At 42.1% G+C, this 20,369-nt stretch overlaps 1 protein-coding gene across 1 annotated transcript in view; it reads right to left on the bottom strand.

Annotated features, from left to right (window-relative positions):
- The window catches only part of LOC140991953 (neural cell adhesion molecule 2-like), a 184,489-nt gene that overhangs the window by 23,221 nt on the left and 140,899 nt on the right, over nucleotides 1-20,369 (bottom strand). The window contains exons 9-15 of the mRNA XM_073462125.1: nucleotides 19,067-19,217; nucleotides 16,367-16,554; nucleotides 14,885-14,981; nucleotides 12,673-12,846; nucleotides 9,002-9,121; nucleotides 7,943-8,064; nucleotides 5,257-5,431 (exon numbers count right to left, since the gene is read on the bottom strand). Coding sequence (XP_073318226.1) covers nucleotides 5,257-5,431; nucleotides 7,943-8,064; nucleotides 9,002-9,121; nucleotides 12,673-12,846; nucleotides 14,885-14,981; nucleotides 16,367-16,554; nucleotides 19,067-19,217 — 1,027 coding nt within the window. The remainder of the gene's footprint in view (nucleotides 1-5,256; nucleotides 5,432-7,942; nucleotides 8,065-9,001; nucleotides 9,122-12,672; nucleotides 12,847-14,884; nucleotides 14,982-16,366; nucleotides 16,555-19,066; nucleotides 19,218-20,369) is intronic.

Genomic DNA, 20,369 nt, shown 5'->3' with positions numbered 1-20,369 from the left:
CTTGTTAGCAGACAAGTAGCTTTTTTATACACTAAATGACAACAGAGTTTATTGTCATGCAGCTTTTTTCTATACACTGCTTTAAAAATAATGACTTCCATTCTGAAAATTTATGAGCGAGCTGATTAATGTAATGGACAGCAATAAAGTACTCATTTCCCATTTTGATTTGCTGGCAGCGCTTCCAGGAAAAGTTTCACTCGGGCTCACAGGAGAGGAGCGAGGCCTTTGCAGATTATTTCCTCAAGAGCTTTGATGAGATTATTGCAACGCTCCTCAAACAAAATCTATGACGCCTGTTTCAATCAAGGCTTTTTTATGGGGCATGACTGCGAGGACAGCCAGGAAAAAGCACAGCAGCCACAACAAAGCTAAACACAAGCAATCCCATACTGCCGGCCTTATTTCCACTTTTTCTCTAATTAAGTTTGTCGGAAGAGGAAGAACTTTGGTCGTATTCAACAATTAAGTAGAAGTGAAGTAGTATTATGAGCACAAGGTACTTAAAGTCTGTTAAAGTTGGAGGTGATTTTAACTTCTTTATATAATGCTGCTTGACTGTTAAATCTCTAACAATGCACCATATTATGTAAGTATTAAGTTGCATGAAATGAACATATTGAAGTGTTAGTACCTCCTTATTATAATCAAGCATTATACCCAAGTAATTGCACTTCTAACCACAGGTATCCTCAGGTTTCCTTTTAATGATACCCACAATATTTCTGAACATAAAAAAACAGTCTTGATAATTTAACAGTATGATAGGTTTATGTTACGGCCATCAGTTTAAATGATTTCCACTTCTTTTCAGAGAAAAAGGAACTGTTTGGTACAGCGGACGTCCAGTGTGACCACTTTTCTTCAGACAGATTTAATATTCACCCCGTGCCTTTTTATTCTATTGATGTAATTAGCCTATATACATTTAATTAACTTTGATAAATGTAGCGTTCATGATTTTATCAGCACTCAGTACATTTTTCATGTCCACACCCGGATAAGAGGGCAGAAGCTCAGATACCAGAGTTTTTAAATTAAGGTTGCACTTTCTTTTGTATTTCTTGGTTTTCCTTGTGAGTGTGGTTACCTCGGGGCTTAAACAAAAGTGATCCGGTGTCCTCAGAGCTGCCACAAGGCACTTTCATTTTCCTGTTGATTCTGGCAACCCCTGTGGACAAAGGGTCCTACCATACCAACAGACTACAGAGCTTTTCCCTCAAAGCAAATAAGGATCAGCATATCACCAGAGTAACCGCTAACTGCTTCTAACTGTAGCTGCCGTTAGCTCAGTTAGCTGTGCAGCTAGCAGTCCAGACTGGGAGCTCGGGGACCAGGTGTGTTGGTGTTTACATCGCTAGCACAGGAGCTTTTGAGCGAGACTGGCTGGAGCTAGCTGACCAGGTGTGTTATTTTTATATTCACCACATAATATATTTACCATGTAGCTGTAGCAGCTGCCGTTAGCAAGTTAGCTCAGTTAGGCATGCAGCTAGTGGTCTGGACTGGGAGCTTGGGGACCTGATGTATGTTGGCGTTTACACTGCTAGCACAGGAGCTTTACAGCTTGAAGGGCTGGGGCTAGCTGGTTAGCATGCTTACTTCTTTGCAACAGATGAGTGAAGACATTTTACAACCCGAGGTAGAAGCGAGCCGACGGGAGATCATCTAACCTTTACTCTTATGATGTGAAAAGTACATATGCTGTACCTGTTACTCGTTTGAGCCGAGTACTTTGCTCATCCCTAACTAAATTCTTACAAACTGCCCCTTTAAGAATTAAAGAACTATAATAACTATACAAAAATAGCCAATCTTCTTTTTCCCTGATGTCGTGTTAACTGTATTAAATTGAGACCTTTTCATAACCAGTTAAAAGTCCATTTGCCAAAAGTGCATTTAACAAGTCGTCCGCCTTTTCAAATGCTAAAGTCATGTCAAGCCACAGTGATGTCTTGGTACAAAACTGTGAGGACAAAAAGCGCCTTCGTCAACACAGCAGTCTGGTGGAGCCATGCAAAGAGGGTTCACAAGGCAAAACACAAAATCTGGCGTTAGAAACACAATGTTGTAATTGTGGAGGGCAGAGTGGCAGCGCTGCCATTTAGACAGTGAAAAGAAAAATTTGATTTGATAAAAAAAAAGAAAAAAGGCTCAAAGGAAGAAGAGTAAATTGAAAAGGAACCGAGGGCAGCGTTGCAATCAATGGCATTTTTCTTAAAGGATTCTCTGAGAGCAGGAGGGGGCAGAAGGTTACGCAGCCTGGTGCAAACTAAAAAAAGACGGAGGAAGGAGGAGGAGGAGGAGAAAACGAAAAAGTGCCAATTCAATACCCAGCGAATGCATAATACATAGAGGGAGAATTGAAGAGAGAAATTGGTTGGTGAGAAATAGAAAGCACCTATATAGTGTGAACACATTTTCTGTGGCGGGGGGGAGGGGGGATAAAGAAAAAACAGGGGAGATGTTTCTTTCATCCGGCGTCCCCGTGAGTGTGTTTATATGAGGCGAGGTGCAGAAATTGGTATTGGCAGATATTTCAAAAGTAATATTGTTGATTGAGCTGACCAGACTTATTCGATTCAGCGGAGAAGAACATGTGAGCCTGTTTAACCTGCAGCGGAAAAGTATTAAGATTGACGCCTCGACTTAATGGAAATGCAGTAAACACAAACTGCCGTTATTAAACTGTAAATTGGTGCAGGGGCAGAGGCAAAGTTTGAGCGAGCGATTCAGAGGATCTTCAAACATGTTTAAAGAAAAGCATTTTCTCCCCGTCTGTCCCCTCCCGGGCTCCTTCCCACGATGCACCGCTGTTCGCTAACAAGAGAGGACAGCCAATCGAAGTGACCCGCCTTAAGCTCGCCGCCCCCCCCCCCCCCCCGTTCTTGTTTTCCAGTTTGAAAAGCAGCACACGCTCTCGCAGGCAGTTTAGCCGGCCGCTGTAATGACAGAGGCAAACACTTGCTTGATACAAAACAGCACAAACAGGCTGCGAGAAGAGAGCAAAACAACAAGCCTTCTTTTGTTTTGTTTGTTTCACGAGGTCTGCGGGGGGGGAGGAAGCGCGGGTAACATTTTTTATTCCAACAAAACATGTGTCTGTAAGCGTGGGTGTTCTAGCTTCAAAGTGAGGTGTCGCGCGCTGCATAGTTCAAAGCTTCTGTTTGCATTTCTGCACACGTGTGCGCTAGAAGTTTGGCCCGCAGGACTCGGAAATAAGAGGCTTCCATTTCTTTTTTTTTTCTTTCTGGGACATTAAGCGCGAGACCGACACACACTTTTCATGAGGCAGAAGCGTAAACCTCAACACACTGTGAGGACGACGCCGAGCTGAAAACGACGTTTGTGTCGGTCCTCCAAATGAGAAAAGAGCTCGACTAGCCGTGCAGGAGCACTCCGTCTGCTGCTTTCTCGTGCAGAATTGCAAAGTGGTACCACGGGAGAACCGGTGGGTAAATAGTAAGAAGAACAGAAGAAGAAGAGGAGAGTGGTGTTTTTTAAAGAAGAAAACCACAGCCTGGGGGTATTTTCATTTGAGCCGGGCTGCTCTGAGGCGGACCCCGGTGTGATTTCACCGTTCGTTGCTGTTTATTTGAACAGGTGTGAATGAATCCCTGGTGTGGACGACGGCACTTTAATAGAGGAGTCTTGGTCCGCCTCCAATTTTTGATAGTGACGATGCAACGTGGACCAACCGAAAGATTACATGCTGCAACTGATGATTCTATTTTTTAATTAAACGAAATGCTGCAAAAGCTTTTCCTGATAAACGACTCAAAGGTTTAGCCAATTATCAAATTAATTGTGATTCATTTCCTGTCAGTCAACTGGTAGACTAGCGGACTGTCTCAGCTCTGTATGATACAAATATATGTCTAATAGGAATTGCTGTCAGTCACTGAAATAAACTTTGGTTTGATCTCCATTTGGAAGCAATAATGAATAACCTTTTAAAGCACTTGATTGGCAGAGCAACCTTAAACTAATCCAACATGCTGTTATTTTCCGCTTTGGTCTACAGCAGCCAAAGCAAACCAAACATGTCCTGAGGTAATTATTATTTCACTGTTTTTAAACATAAAAGTTCAGTTAATGTTTAAGAAAATAACCCTAATGATGAAAGACGCTGTTGATTAGCATTGTGGGAAATGTAGGACGCCTTGTTTTGTGGAGGCAAAATGCATAAAACTATATAAACTTGCATAATTTTCAAGTGTAGACCTTAAAAACCAATAACAAGTATATATTCCCCGATTCTAAATCACATTGGCTACATGATGGCTGGCGTGAAAGTGTCTCAGGAGAGAGGGGATGGAACAAGACGTGGGTCTCCTGTCTTGGTGAGCTTGTTGGCTGTTGTAGGCTCTAGGGCGGGCATAGAAGCTCCTTACTGGTCACATTAAGTCTATGAGGACTTTAACAGGTTATGAAACAGTCTCAATCTAATACTGACACCTCTATATGAGCTACGTAAGCACAGAGATAATCACTTGGAAGAGTGGGTGTTTTTACATAGTTATTTTTATAGTTTTATCCCTTTTCCAAAAAAGATGCAGACTTGAGAGGCCTACATTAACATTTTTCCAAGCAAACTTTCACAGAGTAGTACTTAGCTAGTTAAAGGAGAGCAGAAGGAGACTTTTCTTTAGAGAACTGTATTTTTTGACATTATATTTTGTGACACTGGGGCAGGATCAATGGTTCAATTGAGTCCTTTAACACTCAGAAACAAGATATCCGTGATGAAACTTGAAGTTCTGGGCTCATTTTGTTTCTTATTCCTGCAGATAAATGACCAAATGTAGTTGACACCATGTCAGATAAAAGTTTTAGTGCGGCTACAATAAAGTTTTACTGAAGAAAAATCTCCAGACACAAAGAAACCCCCCCTCGACTTCTTCTCTCTGGTCTCTCGGATTCAGACGCCATTCAACAATCATTCGGTGGAGAAATCCATTGCAGGAGGAGCGCAGGCACCAATTTCTCTGCTGACTGCAGCCTCATTTGTCCAGAAAGCAAAGCAGCTATGAGGCCTGCTGCACTCCGAGGCTCGCTTTATCTCGACTGGTACATCTCGCTTTTACTATCACCTTTGGTATCGCTCTTTCTCTCCAGTGGCATGGATAACACAAGGCTAAACACAACAAGATCACAAATGTTCTCTGGGGACTTTTAAGAGGCAGTAAATGTCCCGCTAGAAGCGGATTAAAAAGGCAAAGTACAACACAAAGTTTGCTTTTATCATGCTTTTACCTGTAATGTCTGGTTTCTGCGGCATGAAGAACTGATAGAAGGTGGGCTCCGATAGGCCCTTGACATTGCGCGCCGTGATCTCCACCTCGTATCTCGTGTTCCACTGCAGCGGCTGGAGCATCGCGAAATCGTTGGCTCCTGGGACGAGCTTGGTCATCCACTGCTCCTCTTTATCCTGAGAGGAGAGGATAGAGGAGAGAAAGGTACACCCTTGAATAAATAGCAACTTTAAATCAATGCGCTACGTTTAGTTTCCGAGCGTCAAAGAGAGAGCTGAGGAAGTGTTGTTTTTTTGTGATAAACAGCAGCTTACCCTTTGTGTTTTTAATCTGGGGATTCGGAGGGGTTACTCTGCGAGAAGAAATTGAGTTGCAGTTGTGAAACGCCCACGCAGATGCACTTGCATAAGTAAGGAGAAAAGGGTAATCCTCTGCTTTTCATCAAGATCACACAAGTTCTCTGATACCTTCCTTTGTGGCTGCTGCTTTTTCTCTTTTTTCCCCTTCCTTACATCATTCTGTCTTCCCTTCCTTCCTCCCTTCCTTCCCCTTTTGGATTGGAAACTGAAGAGTCAGGCCATGAGCTGCACATCGAGAGCATGCCAAGTGTGGCGCATGCCTTACCTCTACCTCCATGGACAGAACTAGCCCCTTTTAAGTTAAGGTCCAGAGTGCAGATGTTTGACTATGACGGGTCTGCAGGTTCGTCCTTTCTGCCCCTCCATGATGAAGCAGTTGTACTCTCCGGATGCCAGACAAGGCGCTAAGGTTACTGGGGTGTGAAGCATCTGCCTTTTCCCCAGCTATGGCCTTCGAAGGACCTCTCTGAGACTTCCTGACCCTCTTTTCCGCAGCATGTTTTTCATCTGCAGCTGCATTATTTTAAATCGCTGTCGCCTCTTCAATGAGACACAGAACTGCCTGCTTGGACACATTAGCATTGGGGAGATAGGAGAATTGGACCAGCTCAAATCCACTTAGTCCTGTGGAGAGTTTTTGTACAAGTGCCATCTATTCTGCTTCCTGGCTTCATCTCCGTCTGTCGCTCGCCTTATCTTTCGAGTTTAAGCTGCTTTTTGCTATGTTACACACACAAAAAAATCAACTACTTAAATGGATGAGCGAGTTCTGAGGGCCCGCGTGTGTGTACTGTCATTTAAAACGCGAATCGTAAGCGACACAAGGATAGAAAAATAGAGATTCTCAAGCAGAACATTATTCATTTTGGCACAAACGCACCCGCTCAACTCAATCGACAGGAACCTATTAAGCTAGTGAGTCACACACACTCCATTGGGAGGAAAAATGCATTCCCAATGTCACATCCTGTGTCGCTATTGTGTCAGACACAAAGGAAAATCAATGACTTCGAACTGTTTTGGTGTCTTTTATGTGAGACAAAATAACATACTTCAAAATTAAAGACAATGTCTCTTTTATATGGCTGGCCCTCTTTTGTTAAATTAGTAAGAGGCAGCCTCGCTTTATTCAGTGTAGGGGAATATTAAGCTCAATTGTAAGAAATGTTGGCAAATATGAATGTTATTATTTTCATGGTAGCCTTCTAAGTAGTGAGTAGTTATGATGTGCTGCAATGACTATAGAGGACTAACAATCATAGATATTGAACAGTGACCATCATCATAATTATTAAAAATATAAAGATGGATCCAAAAGTTTTGTGAATGGGATGTCATCAAAGAAAAACAGGACAAATCAATTTTGTGCAAATGCGTTAAATAACAGAAGGACAGCATAAGAAAATAGACTAACTAACTACGACAACAAAATTATTTTTAAGAAAGTTATAAGAACTCACTGGGCCTGATCAAAACATGTTATTTGTAATGGGTTAACATGCAGAACAGCTGATATGGGTCCTTGAGTTTTTCCTGTACAGTAAAAAAAAGGTCATAAAGACATATTGATGTTTCAGAGCAGAAATGGTTTAACCAGATAATGCGCTGGTTCTGAAATTCCCCAAAATCTGTCAAGTGCGACTGAACGTTTTCAGTGGTCGGAGTGTAAAAATGTATAAAGATATTTTTCTTACTGAAATTCCTTGTTGCGTGTGCTGTGATTTAAACGAAGAAAAACATGTATTTGCACTTTTATTCCTTCTGAACAATCATTTACATAATTGGTTAGGAAAGTTAGGCAGACAGTCAATCTGAAGCTCTGTTTTAATGAATTCAATCAGCCGGTATAATTTCGGTGTAAAGGGTTTAACTAATATCTCTCCCTGCTTAAGAAACTTTAATAATTATTTTGCTTCTAATGGGTTTTTAGTCAACGTAATCCTGTTTTAGAGGATAATCCATGAAAACACCAAAACCAAGAATGTGTCAGTGCTTCTCTCAGTACTTTCAGACTCCTTTTCTTTTAAAAACTTGGACACACATGTTTAGTTTCATCTTTAAAAAAGGCAGAATAATGTCCTGACACAGCTGGACACTGTAGTTTTTGCCAAACGTTACTCAAACAAGGGTGAAGTGTAAATTTTAATGGGGACGTTACAGGCTTGTGATTTCTAGAAAGAGACATCGCTGTTGAGGTTTTTTTTCCAAGTATTTTTTGGCGACTTGAGCACCATGAGTCTAGGACTCCACGACTGATACTTCCAAAACTTGGCTACTCACACCACAACAATCGAGATGGATAACCAGCACTACAGGTAAAGTACTCACAGTCTTGTACTTGACTATATACTCCACGATGGGCATCCCTCCGTCGTCCTGCTTGACCAGCCCCAGCCTGTAGGCCTTGCCCATCGCTCTCTGCCCGTGGACCGCCGGCGGACTCGGCTCTCCTGAGGGAAACAGGAGGGGAGGAGGCTTCAGCGGCAAAACAATGTGTCATTGTGTGTATTTTTTTTTTGTCTGTGAGAGGATGTGTGTGTGTGTGTGTGTGTTAGTGTGTATTCCCAAGGAGGGGAGCAGGTGGCAATGTGAGATATGAGATAAGGATGCGGTACAAGGAGAGAGACGGTTTTAAGCTGAATTAAATTCATATTACAAGGCAACTCCCACTGCCTGGCTATAACTAATGTCGACTGGAGCTTCTTATTATTCACTGTATTTTGCTAATTGGCTCTTCTTTCCAACATTCATTCTCAGTAGCTGCACCGCTGTATAATATTAACAGTGGAGATGCTTTTCTCTACGCCCTTGCTGAGATTTACTGCAAATCCTGCTGTGCCAGATTGCCAGAATACATAAAATGCTTATCATAAAAGCCCTGCAGTATATAACTTTTAATGCAGCAGTTTTTACATCAAGACACAAATTTGACAGGATCTATTCCGGGCTCCAATAATCTGGATATCACTGAAATATGAGGAGGTTGTAACCATTTTATATATAAGCACGCTGGAGTTGCTTTGAATGGATTTTGCATTTCTATCACATATCTTTATTTTATTATGTGAAATCAGGACACAAATAAATTGTCTGTTTTATCTGTGTGACACACTCTGGTACTCTCTGGGTTTTGCAATCGATCATGTCCTGCACATCAACATTTGTGAAATGCTGGGATGTGCCAATAATTAACAATTAACCCAAGCTAATTTACCATAAAACCAATCTAGCGATGAATAAAAGTGATTATGACTGCATACATCTGTAATTGGCTGTTAGACTACATCTGAAGATCCCTTTTGGGGCAGATCCTAACGAGCTGAGAGGCTCTTATTGTGAAGAATGTGCCACGAAACGAGCCACGTCCGGTCACGCTGGAGGACTTACGGATGGGTAAAGTCTGGAAGGTCTCCGTGTGGCTGTACTCTCCCTGACCCTTCCCGTTGACGGCTGCCACTCGGACCTCGTACGTCGTGTTGGGCTCCAGTCCTGTCAGCACCACTGTGGCTGGAGGGAGAAAAGGATCAGAGCTTGAGTCACCAAGAAAATATGCGGCGACCATGAATCAGAGTATTAGCACAATGTGTTTTTCATGGTTTGGGCCATAGTGGATTAGGAAAAGAACAAACAGGCCTTAAAGCATCAAGGTTAACAATGACTTTTAAAATGCTGAATGGAAAAATCACTCATGAATTCACAAAATCTGATTGCAATTGCTCATGGCATGGCACGGTCCCAACTCCATTATTAACCCGTTTCCAAGGACCGGCTGCATTATTCATCAGTGAGTCTTTCACATTTGAAGATGTGTTTTCAAGACTGGTTTCCACTGGACACAATGTTCATGGTGAAATGCATTTACCCTTGTTGACTTGTTATTTTTGGGGAGACTCTTTGCTGTTTTCCACATGATAATGCCCTCATAAGCAAAGCCAAGACGATAAAGACATGGCTTTCCCAGTTTGGGAAGCCATCTCCATCCAGCACCTTTGAGATGAACTGACGCCAATTGTGAGCCGACCATGCCGATGCTCATACTGCGTGGAATCAAATGACCACCACTTGAAGGTTGGACGTAAGGCCTACTGTCATAAAGAGGGGTGGAACACAATAATCTTACAGATGGGGCTAAGATTGCACACTTTTGAACAGTTTCTTCTCAAAGTATTGCAATTTATTGATCACACAAAAAGTAACAGAGGTAATTGGACCTAGACAATGGCTCCGCCAATGGCTGGTTCAGTGGGTGTGCTCATCAAATTGGCAGACATTGTACCCCCAATTCTGACTTGGGAAAAGTGTTGGAGGGTGGGTGTTTTTAGATGTGTTTGATCACCCAAAACACTTTAGTTTGAAGGATTCTGATGATTCTTGAAGGTCAGATTTGTAAGCTAGTTGACTGTTGAGGTCATTTCCAGTTCATCAAATGTGGGGTTGGTGGGTCGGGCAGGCCAACGAGGCCAAATTATAAATCTCTCAGAAAACCTCAGCCAGATAAAGGTACAAGGAGTCGTGCAGACGATACCAACATATTGGACTAAACAAGTGAAAATGGAGAGGTTAACAAGGGGGATGACATTCCCCTGCACCCCCCCTAGAATCACTTACTGCTTATTACACATTTTTAGGGTCATAATTTGAGTTAGGCATTGAAATTAATACAGATATACTAATATAATGTGTTACTGGCTTGATTCCATCATTTTTTATGTGCTCATTTGTTGCAAGTCTCTCAGTATAAAAGCTTACTGTATGGAAAAGAGACCTATGCACAATTTGGCGCGATAAACAATGTTTTCAAAGACCAGGTGGCACATTATTATAAAGTGACAGTGTCAGAACAGCGTAATCTGTCGCACCCACACTGAATATCGAAGAAAACAGGAAGTCTCATCATCAGAGCACATTACAGATTCCTGTTTAAGTCCTACAGTCACAAGAGTCTATTTACATAACCTTCACTGTTCAGGAAAAGGCAGCATTAGAGTCGGTGGTGTAATGAGCTTGAGTGAAACTTGTTGTTTTTGTCAGTCTGCACAAATTAAATACTTGAATGGTAATAGGTGCTTTTGCAGTTCTTTAGTCCTGGAACTGAAAACAAATTCTGCAATTTGCAGCAGCGCTAGGTTACTTTCCAGGCTATAAGCAGATATTTCAATTTGGGCAAAAGCATTCAAATGAAACGAGTCCAGGCATCTCATTATATTGAAGAGTTTAGTGTGTGAGGATCTTCGACTGAGGATATCTCGAGTGGCTTCTATGATAATATGATGCCACTTACTGGTTTGTAATTAGTCTGGCTCGCAATTTTCATATTTTAGTCCTAATCTCGTATGAAGGGTCAATTTTCTATTCCTGATGTTTTCTCCTTTTTCCTTCATGCGTGTCCTTCATTCTTTTCCCTCCACGTGTTCATGTACACTTTTAAACTACCACAGTTTAGTATTCACTGCACCGCATCTCCATATTGTAATTGACTCTGAAATGAGGGATATTAGCGATAAGCCCTTCAGGTTTGTCGGACCTGCTTATCAGCCCGCCGTTACTCCTCTGGCTTCTATTTTCCATCCAACCATCCTTCACCTGCTTCCCACCAACAGGCTCAGAAATCAATTTGTAGTCATGGAAGCATAAGAAGAGGAGGAGCGTGTTCCTCTGGCTTCGATGGGTTTCTGGCACTCTCCCCACGAGGTGTTTGAGGTTCGTCGTGACCCAAAAACATGTCAGGGCCAAGGCTTTGAAGGATCGCTCGAGAGATGATGTGATACGGTTTCTACTCATGTTTGATCGCTGTTCTTCAATTTGCGGTCGGGTTAGCAGACAGAAATGCTGGTGAAACGTCTGATAGGATGTTTATCTTGTAGAAGTAGCAGCTGTGAGTTTTGTGTGTGTATACTTGGCATTGTTGTACTTTTTTATGCCAAATTCTGATCACTGAGGGGTCGTTACCGTCAGCATTTACTACCTTCGCCAAGGAAGGTATGATTTCTCCTGTGTATGTTTGTTTGTCAATTGGTTGGTTTGTCTGCAGGATTACACAAAAACCACTGAACGGATTTCCTTGAAACTTGGATGGAGGATGGAGAATAGACCCCATTACAGAAGTGTTTTTCTACATTTTCACGAATTCCTCAGGGAATAATGCATGGATCTTGATTTCCAAAGGGGACTACTGGACCTTGCCACTCTCATTTATATAAATGGGATGATTTTTAAGTATAATTTAATGTATATCATATATATTTAATCATTATTTATATATAAATAATTTAAATATAACATAACACTATAGCACATGATGCTCATTTATATTTAAAAGTTTGTTTTTACACGTTTTTCTTTAAGTACTGCTCCAACAAGGATTCACTTTTAAACCTGATTAAATTAGCTTTAAATTATGTTATGTATGTAGAAAGAATCAAGAAAGATTACAACTCATTCAACTCAGCATAGCGTGATCAAGCTACTGATTTTGGGGTGGTAGCAGGTTAACCAGGTGGATGGCATCCCCTTTCCTCAAACACCTACTGGTAGGTGGTATGGTAAAGCCTCCATTGTCTGTGTGAAATGGTCTAAAACCTGCATAATGTCTGTTTTATGTTCAAGTGGAGCTGAGAAAATGTCTTTTATCAACCTCTGTTAGAGATCAGCGGATCGTAAAACTCCCAGCCGGTCTCAGACACGGCTCACGGCGGCCTCTGTTTGACTGAACAATGTGAGATTTTGTTCCATGGAGCTGGAAATGTGTAATTTATTTCTGGATCACCGGCACTGATCACTGCTTTTAACCAACCCCTCAGATAAACAATGTAGGAGACCTTACAGCTGTGTCCATGAAATGAGCCGAGCATGTGACCAGGTGAAAGCTTTTCTCATTGATCTGATGGCTTGAGGAGATGAAAGTAGACGTGAGTACAAGTGTGCTTTTAGCCGTCCTTCACAATGAAAACACATAATGGAGCTGAGCTCGATAGTAGATGAATGTTCTTTTTGGAGAGAAGAGCATCAAGATTTGAAAACATTTTTAAGATTATCAAATGAGCGTAAACACAACTCACTCTGGACACTGTGCGACTTGACGTCCCTCCAGTCCTGTGAGCCGACCTCCTTGTACTGGACCAGGTAGTAGCTGATGGGCACCCCGCCGTGCGAGTCGGGCTTCATGAAGGTGACGGTCGCCAAGCGCTGGGAAACGGCTGAGAGACGCACCGAGTACGGATTCGATGGTACATCTGAGAAGACAAGAATAACAAACAGCAATTGAATTACAATTAAAAAAGATCCCAAAAAAGTTGGGATGCTGTGCTTTAAAAATAAAAAAAAAAAACAACCTAAAAATAAGCATTTGCAAACGAACTGTCTACTGACGATGGTTTCAGATTACTTTGACTGTTTAATTAACAGGGTTCTCAGTTAATTTGTATATTTGTAGATAGAATTTTTTCGTTGTTTTCTGTTTTTGTTGTTTTTTTGTATCACTGAATGTATAAAATACCAAAAAAAAAGGGAAAGAAAATGCTAAATACATGTAAATACAACAGATATTTTGCGGCTGAACTGAAATATGAATTCACTGAAAACAAACGAACAAATAAAACAAAACATCAGTTTATATCACAGATGAAGAATCTCCATAATTAAAACTGGATTCACAGTTTTGCATGCCAAAAGCTCTGCCAAGCACATTCAAACTCCATTTGTTTAGAAATAAACATCATATTTAATCAGAGATGCATGCCAAGTGTCCAACTGCATCCCGAATTTCATATTACATGCTCACATATGCTTGTGCACACATATTTAGAGCCCTTAATCTGTGCACAGATAGCTTAATCTATTGAGTTGAGTCGCATCACTGTTGATTTAAAACCCCTTTTGTTTCACTTTCGAGGCTGATTGTACAGGAAAATACGATAGATGAGATCGTGTCTCGTTAATTACTCTGTTCTCTTTATGAACACGCGACAACAACTAATCAGCATTCTCGTATTAACAAATGACTGTGTATCGTGAAAAGTATTGTGTCGTCTGTAGTGCCGATCCCACTGTGAATCAACACCTGCTCCATGGGGAATTTCAGCATCTTTGAGCTTTACGGCCACAAATCAACTGTTTCTGACCAACTTTTTAATCAATGGAGTTCTTTACAACAGTTGTTCTGTATCGCTGTTGATTTAAAACCACTTTTGTTTGACTTTCTCGGCTGATTGTACGAGAAAACGCGATAAAAGAGATTGTGTGACAGTCTCATTAATTACTCCGTTCTTTCTATTATTGTGCAACGACCACTGTACTTTCACCAAAACCTTGGAAAGCCACTGAATACATCAAATAAATCTACAATACGCAATTAAATGCATTTTCTAACTGAAGGTAATGTTGCTTTTAAAGCTGCAGGCGGGCACCAACTCACCTATTACATCGCTGTCATCCCTGTAATATAACTTAAAATAGACATTATTGCTATGATAACTGAAAGCCTTGAAAGCAATTTAACATCATTTGCTTCGTTTTGAGGGACGGTGGTGCATCACTCAGCTGCATTTTTCATTCGTCCTTGGAGTTGTTTTAGTCGCAAACCAACAAATTTGCCCTTTCTTCCGGCGTGTGCATCACTTTAAAAGCATACGCATGTGTTTACTTGTGTCCCTGTTAAAATAAAAGAGACAAGCGTTTTTTTTGTTCAAGGTTTCTCTGAGGACAGTGAGTTCCTGCAGCTTCCACTGGAGATCATCTCTCTTCTGACTCCATTACTGACTCAAACTTTTTACATTTACATGAGTGTGTGGGTGTCAGTGTGCATTTTGTGTATTGTGCAAGTGTCAAAACAACTTCCAAAACACATTGTTTTCCTGCAAGACTACGTATTAGGTCAGCTTTTTTCTCACTACTTTTCTCCTTAGCCAGAGCAATTCAATCTGCACTAAAGATAATTGGACTGCACTATTGTGTATTAGCCTGCGCTACCGTAAATTAGGGGGTACTTCAGTAAATAGCGAGGGGTATGGTAAATCAGCCGGCACTATTTGAGATTAGGCTAGGCTGAATAGGGGTTGGGAGTTGTAGTGGAATTTATCTCCCTGTGAATTGCAAATAAGGCTATTACCATTAGTCGAGAGGTAGAGGGTTACAGAGCAGTTGAACAGTTCGGGTTAGCGTGAGAGCGGTGATTCAAAAGGTTTGGGATCCCTGACTCCACACATTCTGGACCTGATATGAAGTCGCCAAATCTCATTAGCTCGGGCCAAACAATAGCGGATGCACACTCACCTGCCTGAGCCAGAATGAACTCCTGGTACCGAACTCCAATGTTGTTCCTGGCTGTGCAGTTGTAGCGGCCAAAGTCCCTGTCGGACATCGGAGTCACCTAGAAACAGAGACAGCAACTCAGCTTTGAATGAATCAAATGGTTTATGACCAACAAAAACCCCCATTGATGAGAATGTCAACGTAATTTCTGCTTCCAAGGAGGTGAAATGAGATATTTTGTGATGTTCAAAGACCTAAGAGGCATTTTACAGCAGCACTGATCATGGGTCAAATGACTGAACACGTTGAGGATCAACACCGGAGAATTTTCTTTGAGCTCTTTGACTGTTACGGCCACAAATTGACTGTTTCTCATCAACTTCTTTCCAAAACACCTCTCATGAACCCACTGTACGCTAGCTAATCAGCCCCAAACAGCTGACAGACATAGTTAGCGACAAGCTGGTGAACGACGTGGAGCATTAAGCGGCTCAAAAGCCAGATACCAGTGGTTGGAGTTAAAGGTGCATTATGTAGTTTTTGGGAGGAAATTTTTATCATAGGAGAAAGATCTTCATTGACAAACAAACTAAATAAACAAACTCTCTTTGTTTTCATGACTGAATAAACAAACTGACCTTTAAGGACAACACAATTTCATACTGTTTTACTTTGTTTATATGTGGCGGACTCTGCCACCTTTCTAGCTTCAAAGTGTCTATCTGAGAGCAGCTTGTTTATTCAGTTACGATAAAATAAATATTTGAGTTTGTATTATAACCTCATTAATATTGTAAATATTAAAATTCTGAGTTTGAATTTCTTCTCCAAAACTACACAGTGCCCCTTTAAAACTGGTGTGGGTGCTATATTTCCTTAAAATAGTGTTAAAAAGCTCTTAAAAAGGTATCCCTGGCCATTTTATCCAATCAGGACAGAGAACTTCATTAAAGAGGCGGACCTGTCTGCTCGTGAACGTGCTGAGAGCAGGATCCTCCAGCGACCAAGCTACCAGCGCCACTGGTGACGGCTCATGCAACCAAACAGACCTTGCAAAGAAAAACGGTAGAAGAAAAGAAAGAGACAAAGAGAGCTGCCTCGAAAAAAAAAAAGAAGAAAGGAGTCGTGCAAGTGTGGTGACGCAGAGAGGAGGGAGAGGATCGCTAACTGTGAAACAGACGAGGGTTACAGCAGTTTTAATGGTGCTCCACGGGCCAAAAGCCAAGGAGGGTCGGGGGAAGTAATTTGGGTAAAGTAACCCATATATCATTGTGATTAGAGCTGAGTTGCTTTGATACTTCAAGTTTGATTAATCTGCTTTTTTTTGGGCTGGTTGATTAAATCAGAAAAATGTGAAAAATGTCCCAATACAAGTTGTAGCAAGAGCCCAAATTAGTTCCATTACTTATTTGGTCCAACACAAACCCAGCAGATATTACATTTCAGCACTGGGTCTGTAATTGCTCGTAAAACTCACCACGGACAGACAGATTCTGGACTCACCTCCAGCACAGACTTGCCCTCCACGCTGTGCACCCGCGTGTTGGCCGTTCCCTCTGCGGAGATGGTGAAGCGCTCCCGCCTCCACAACATGGTGGCGGGAGGGTTGGACATCACGTCGCAGCTTATGTTCACCGGGTTCCCCTCCCACGAGTAGAAGATGGTGTGGTTGGTCAGGAACTTCGGTATATCTGTCCGAAACATAGAGATGCAATCTGTCACACGCTCATTCAGAAGGCGAATCCTTTTGCTTAACCGAGATTTTAATTGCGAGAGGAGTAGCTGCTGGTGTGTTTGGAATTTGTGGCCGCCAATTAAACACTCGAATCAAAAGGTGAAGCTGAGCCGGATGATCAAAGACGGCAAAAATGACTCGCCGAGGCTTAACCCGCAAATTCCTCAAAGGGAGAAGAGGAAGCCTTTCATTAACACTTCCCAAACTCTTCCTGCAATGTTAAAAAGAAACTTTAACCTAATTGCAGCCACCTCATGCCAGGAGCGGGGGGATCTCCATTACGATCATCTCCCCGAGAATAAAAATAAAGGATGTAAACAGAAGCTCGTTTGCCCCGGCAAATAGGAAGGGCAGTAATGGACGAGCGCAGCGGCGAGCTGTCGTGAGGATTTCTTTTGGCCCAGTCAGCCCAGCTCAGTCGGAGAGGCATTATGGTTGTTTTATGCCCGCTTGCAGGATTCCATTAAAGAGATTGATGCCTGGCTCTCTGTCACAGCCGAGGACGCGTTATCCCCCTGCAGCCTGCAGTGACTTAGTAAATGAGTTCATTAGTTCGGTGGCAACGGCTGGCTCAGCCCCGCCACACTCAGACTCACAGCCTGCGTCTCTCTGCAGAGTGGGAGTCGAGTTGGAGAGCGAGTTGTCAGCTGTGGCTCCCGCAAAACAAGTTTACAGTATAATGACAGCAGCTTTGCTTCATGCTCGGAAAAGTGGGCGCATGCACGTGAGATCTGTGGTTTTTTTTGCCATCAGACTTCTTCCTCGAAATGTCAACTTTTCAGGAAGTATGCAAAGCAGATTTTGAAGGGGGAATCCATGAACCCAGAAGTCACCTCAGCCAGAAGAGGAGAAAATTGGTTTGCACATGACAACAGAGATAGTGTTCATTTCCCCCCCCCCCACTGTCTCTCTAGATATATTTGTTTTTGTGCCCTTTCTCTTCGCTGCTCCTTTGAGCTTCAAGGTGGAAATGCTGCCACCAAAAACAAAAAAGCACTTTCCACTGGTTTCGTTCAGGCAACAGAGCTCATAATGAAGTTAATCATTCCGAGGCCAAAACCGAGATCTTTGCTTCAGAGCTCATTAGGCAGGGGATAACCCGCCCCAAATAACCCCAAACAACCAGCGCTGAGGAATGGGTGCGCTTGACGGGGTGCAGGGGATCTGTCAGCGCGGGGGGGGGGGAACCGAAGGCGATGCATGATATCATCTCACTAATTAACCCTTGTGAAGACTGTGTGTGGGGTTGTGGATACAGTGGCTTTGAGGGGGTGAGTGGTTTATTATAATAATATTATAATGATCTTCAGTAGGAAAAACAGCCCAAGTGTGAAAAGAATTATTAGAACTAAGCACGGTTGAACTTTTGAACTCGGAACAAGACCGCAGGGGTTCACGTGTCGATGCTAGGTTGCTGATTTGACGGCTTAAATGTGCTTCGCTTTCACATTGTGGATCTGAGGCAAAACATGAAGATGCAGAGGGTGGAGGAGTGGGGTTATATCAGGTGAGCAGGGGTACATAGGTAACATGCTTATCCATTTTGCCCACAGACTAGGTGCTATCACCTATCTATCACACTTACGTATTAATGAAACATGTTGAGTAATTGCACTGTTTTCCCAAGTTTACGGACACTCCTATCAGCAACAATGGATTGTTTTGTAACCTATCGAGCAAGAGGAAGCCACTGGAGAAGATGCAGAGGGTGAGGCTAATGTGCCGTTATGTGTTTATATGTTTAATGTTGTGACTTTTTACCTGAAAACACTTGTGGTAGTTTAAAAAAAGTCAAAATTATGAGGTTAATTCAATCTTTTAATCTTTTTTTTTTAACCCTTTTAACTCATATTTCAGAATCACATCTTTATCACATAATTACGACTTCAATTTCACAGTTTCAACTTCTTTTCTCATAATTTTGAATTTTTTTATCTCATAATTGTGGCTTTTAATCTCCTTATTATTACTCTTTTTATTTCATAATTATGTTTTATCACATAATTAGGACTTATCTCACGGTTTCAACTTTTTATCTCGGAATTATGACTCACCACGGGAATATTACTTTCAAATTCAGTTTTCATCTTTTCTTTGGAAACAGGCTTCCACAGGATGTGTTGGGGGCCGCTACAACGTGAGGTCTCTCTCGCTCATGGAAAGTGCACCTGTTAGGCTATAATTTCAATAGTGTCAATAATGAAGTCGTACTAAGATACAACCAAACTATCTCTAAAAGAAAGAAATTCCCATTTCTCCACTCTGTTACTTTCTTATTAGTATAGTTCAGGTCAGGAAAGCTGGGTTGAGAATGTTAATACAAGCCTACAGTGCAGTCACACAGGTGTTTTCACTCAATTTACCCGATTAGCCCTCTGCTCAGGACAGTGTGCACGGTCTAATTAGCGGGAATAACTGGAAACAGCTGTGTGAATGTGCAGAACTGATCAGATAATAAACACACTCACACTCGATGTCCAGGAACATGCTCTTCTGATGGCCTCCGATCCTGCTGAGCGCTTCGCAGTCGAATCGACCCAAGTCGGTGAGCCTGACGCCGCTGATCGTCAACACCGACTTCCCGTGACGACCCCGGACTTCGAAACGCCCGTCCTGACTCTGCAGACACAGAAACAGCCACATACGACTTGTTGTTAGCCATGACGACGAGTTTTACTGCTACATCCCACAAAAAAAAAGCACCGCATCCTGAAAAGATGCGACTCTGTTAAGGTTTCAAGCCACAGAGGGTCAGAAAATCTCACTGCGAGGTTTATTTGTAGGGAGCCTTGGATGACATTTACATGCCTATAATTTTCACACAGTTATTGCCCTTAATGAGTGGTTTGGTGTGTGAATGTCTGATCAAAAATAACACAAAACACATCATTTCAGAGCAGCTAACGAGACAGCCAACTTGGAAGGAAGGGATTGATTATAGCTCTTGTGCATAACATCTCTTGCAATTTACTTTTGATACTATAATTAAAGAAAAGAAAGAACAACATCCATACTTTGTGATTGTATAAAGCTTGGAGAGAAAGACAGTCATGTCGCAAAGTGCTTCACAGAAAGTTCCTTGTCCAACTTTTGTACTTGTGACTCGATGAAGGCCCCTTGATCCATTGTGACCTCCCTCGCAGCCAACCGTCACTTGTCACACAGAGCCAGGGTTGATGCAATAAGCTGTCGATTTATTACAAGGTCATTACATCTGTATGAAGACAGATGGTATCAATTCGAAGCAACGGGTCAATTATAGCAGACGAGGCTATCATTCCCGTAATCGACGTTCACTCGTAATGAGAAATAACAGCCTAGGAGCATCCTTGTTGCAGACGCGATGCGGCTGTAGCCCCAAGAGTGTTACCTAACAGATAACCTTCGTCACCCCAAAGAAACTACTTTCTAGAAGATCTGCCCAGGATGCATGTGAGGGCGTAAATGTCATACAATCAGCAATACAGGGCTGAATAAATCAACATACTGTTGTTAAGGTGTGTGTAAATGATGAGGAACCAAATGCAGATACAGCGAGGCGGGCAGGGCTAAGAACAAAAAGCGAGTTTTAATGATGAGCCGATGTCCAAAGTCCAAAATGTAAACAACAGAAGGCAGGCAAAGAAAAGTCCAAGGACAAAACTAAAGAGAAATACAAAACTGAAGACAAACCAGAAGCCTCAGAGAACAAAGGACACACAGGAGACACAGGAAAAACACCGGCTTATATAACTGCAACGATTAACTAATGAGCCACGGGTGTACACAGAG

The sequence above is a fragment of the Pagrus major genome, chromosome 24 (genome assembly GCF_040436345.1).
Source record: "Pagrus major chromosome 24, Pma_NU_1.0".
Lineage (NCBI taxonomy): Eukaryota > Metazoa > Chordata > Actinopteri > Spariformes > Sparidae > Pagrus > Pagrus major.
Note: the sequence above shows the minus strand (reverse complement) of the source record. Positions and strands in the feature narration are given on the sequence as shown.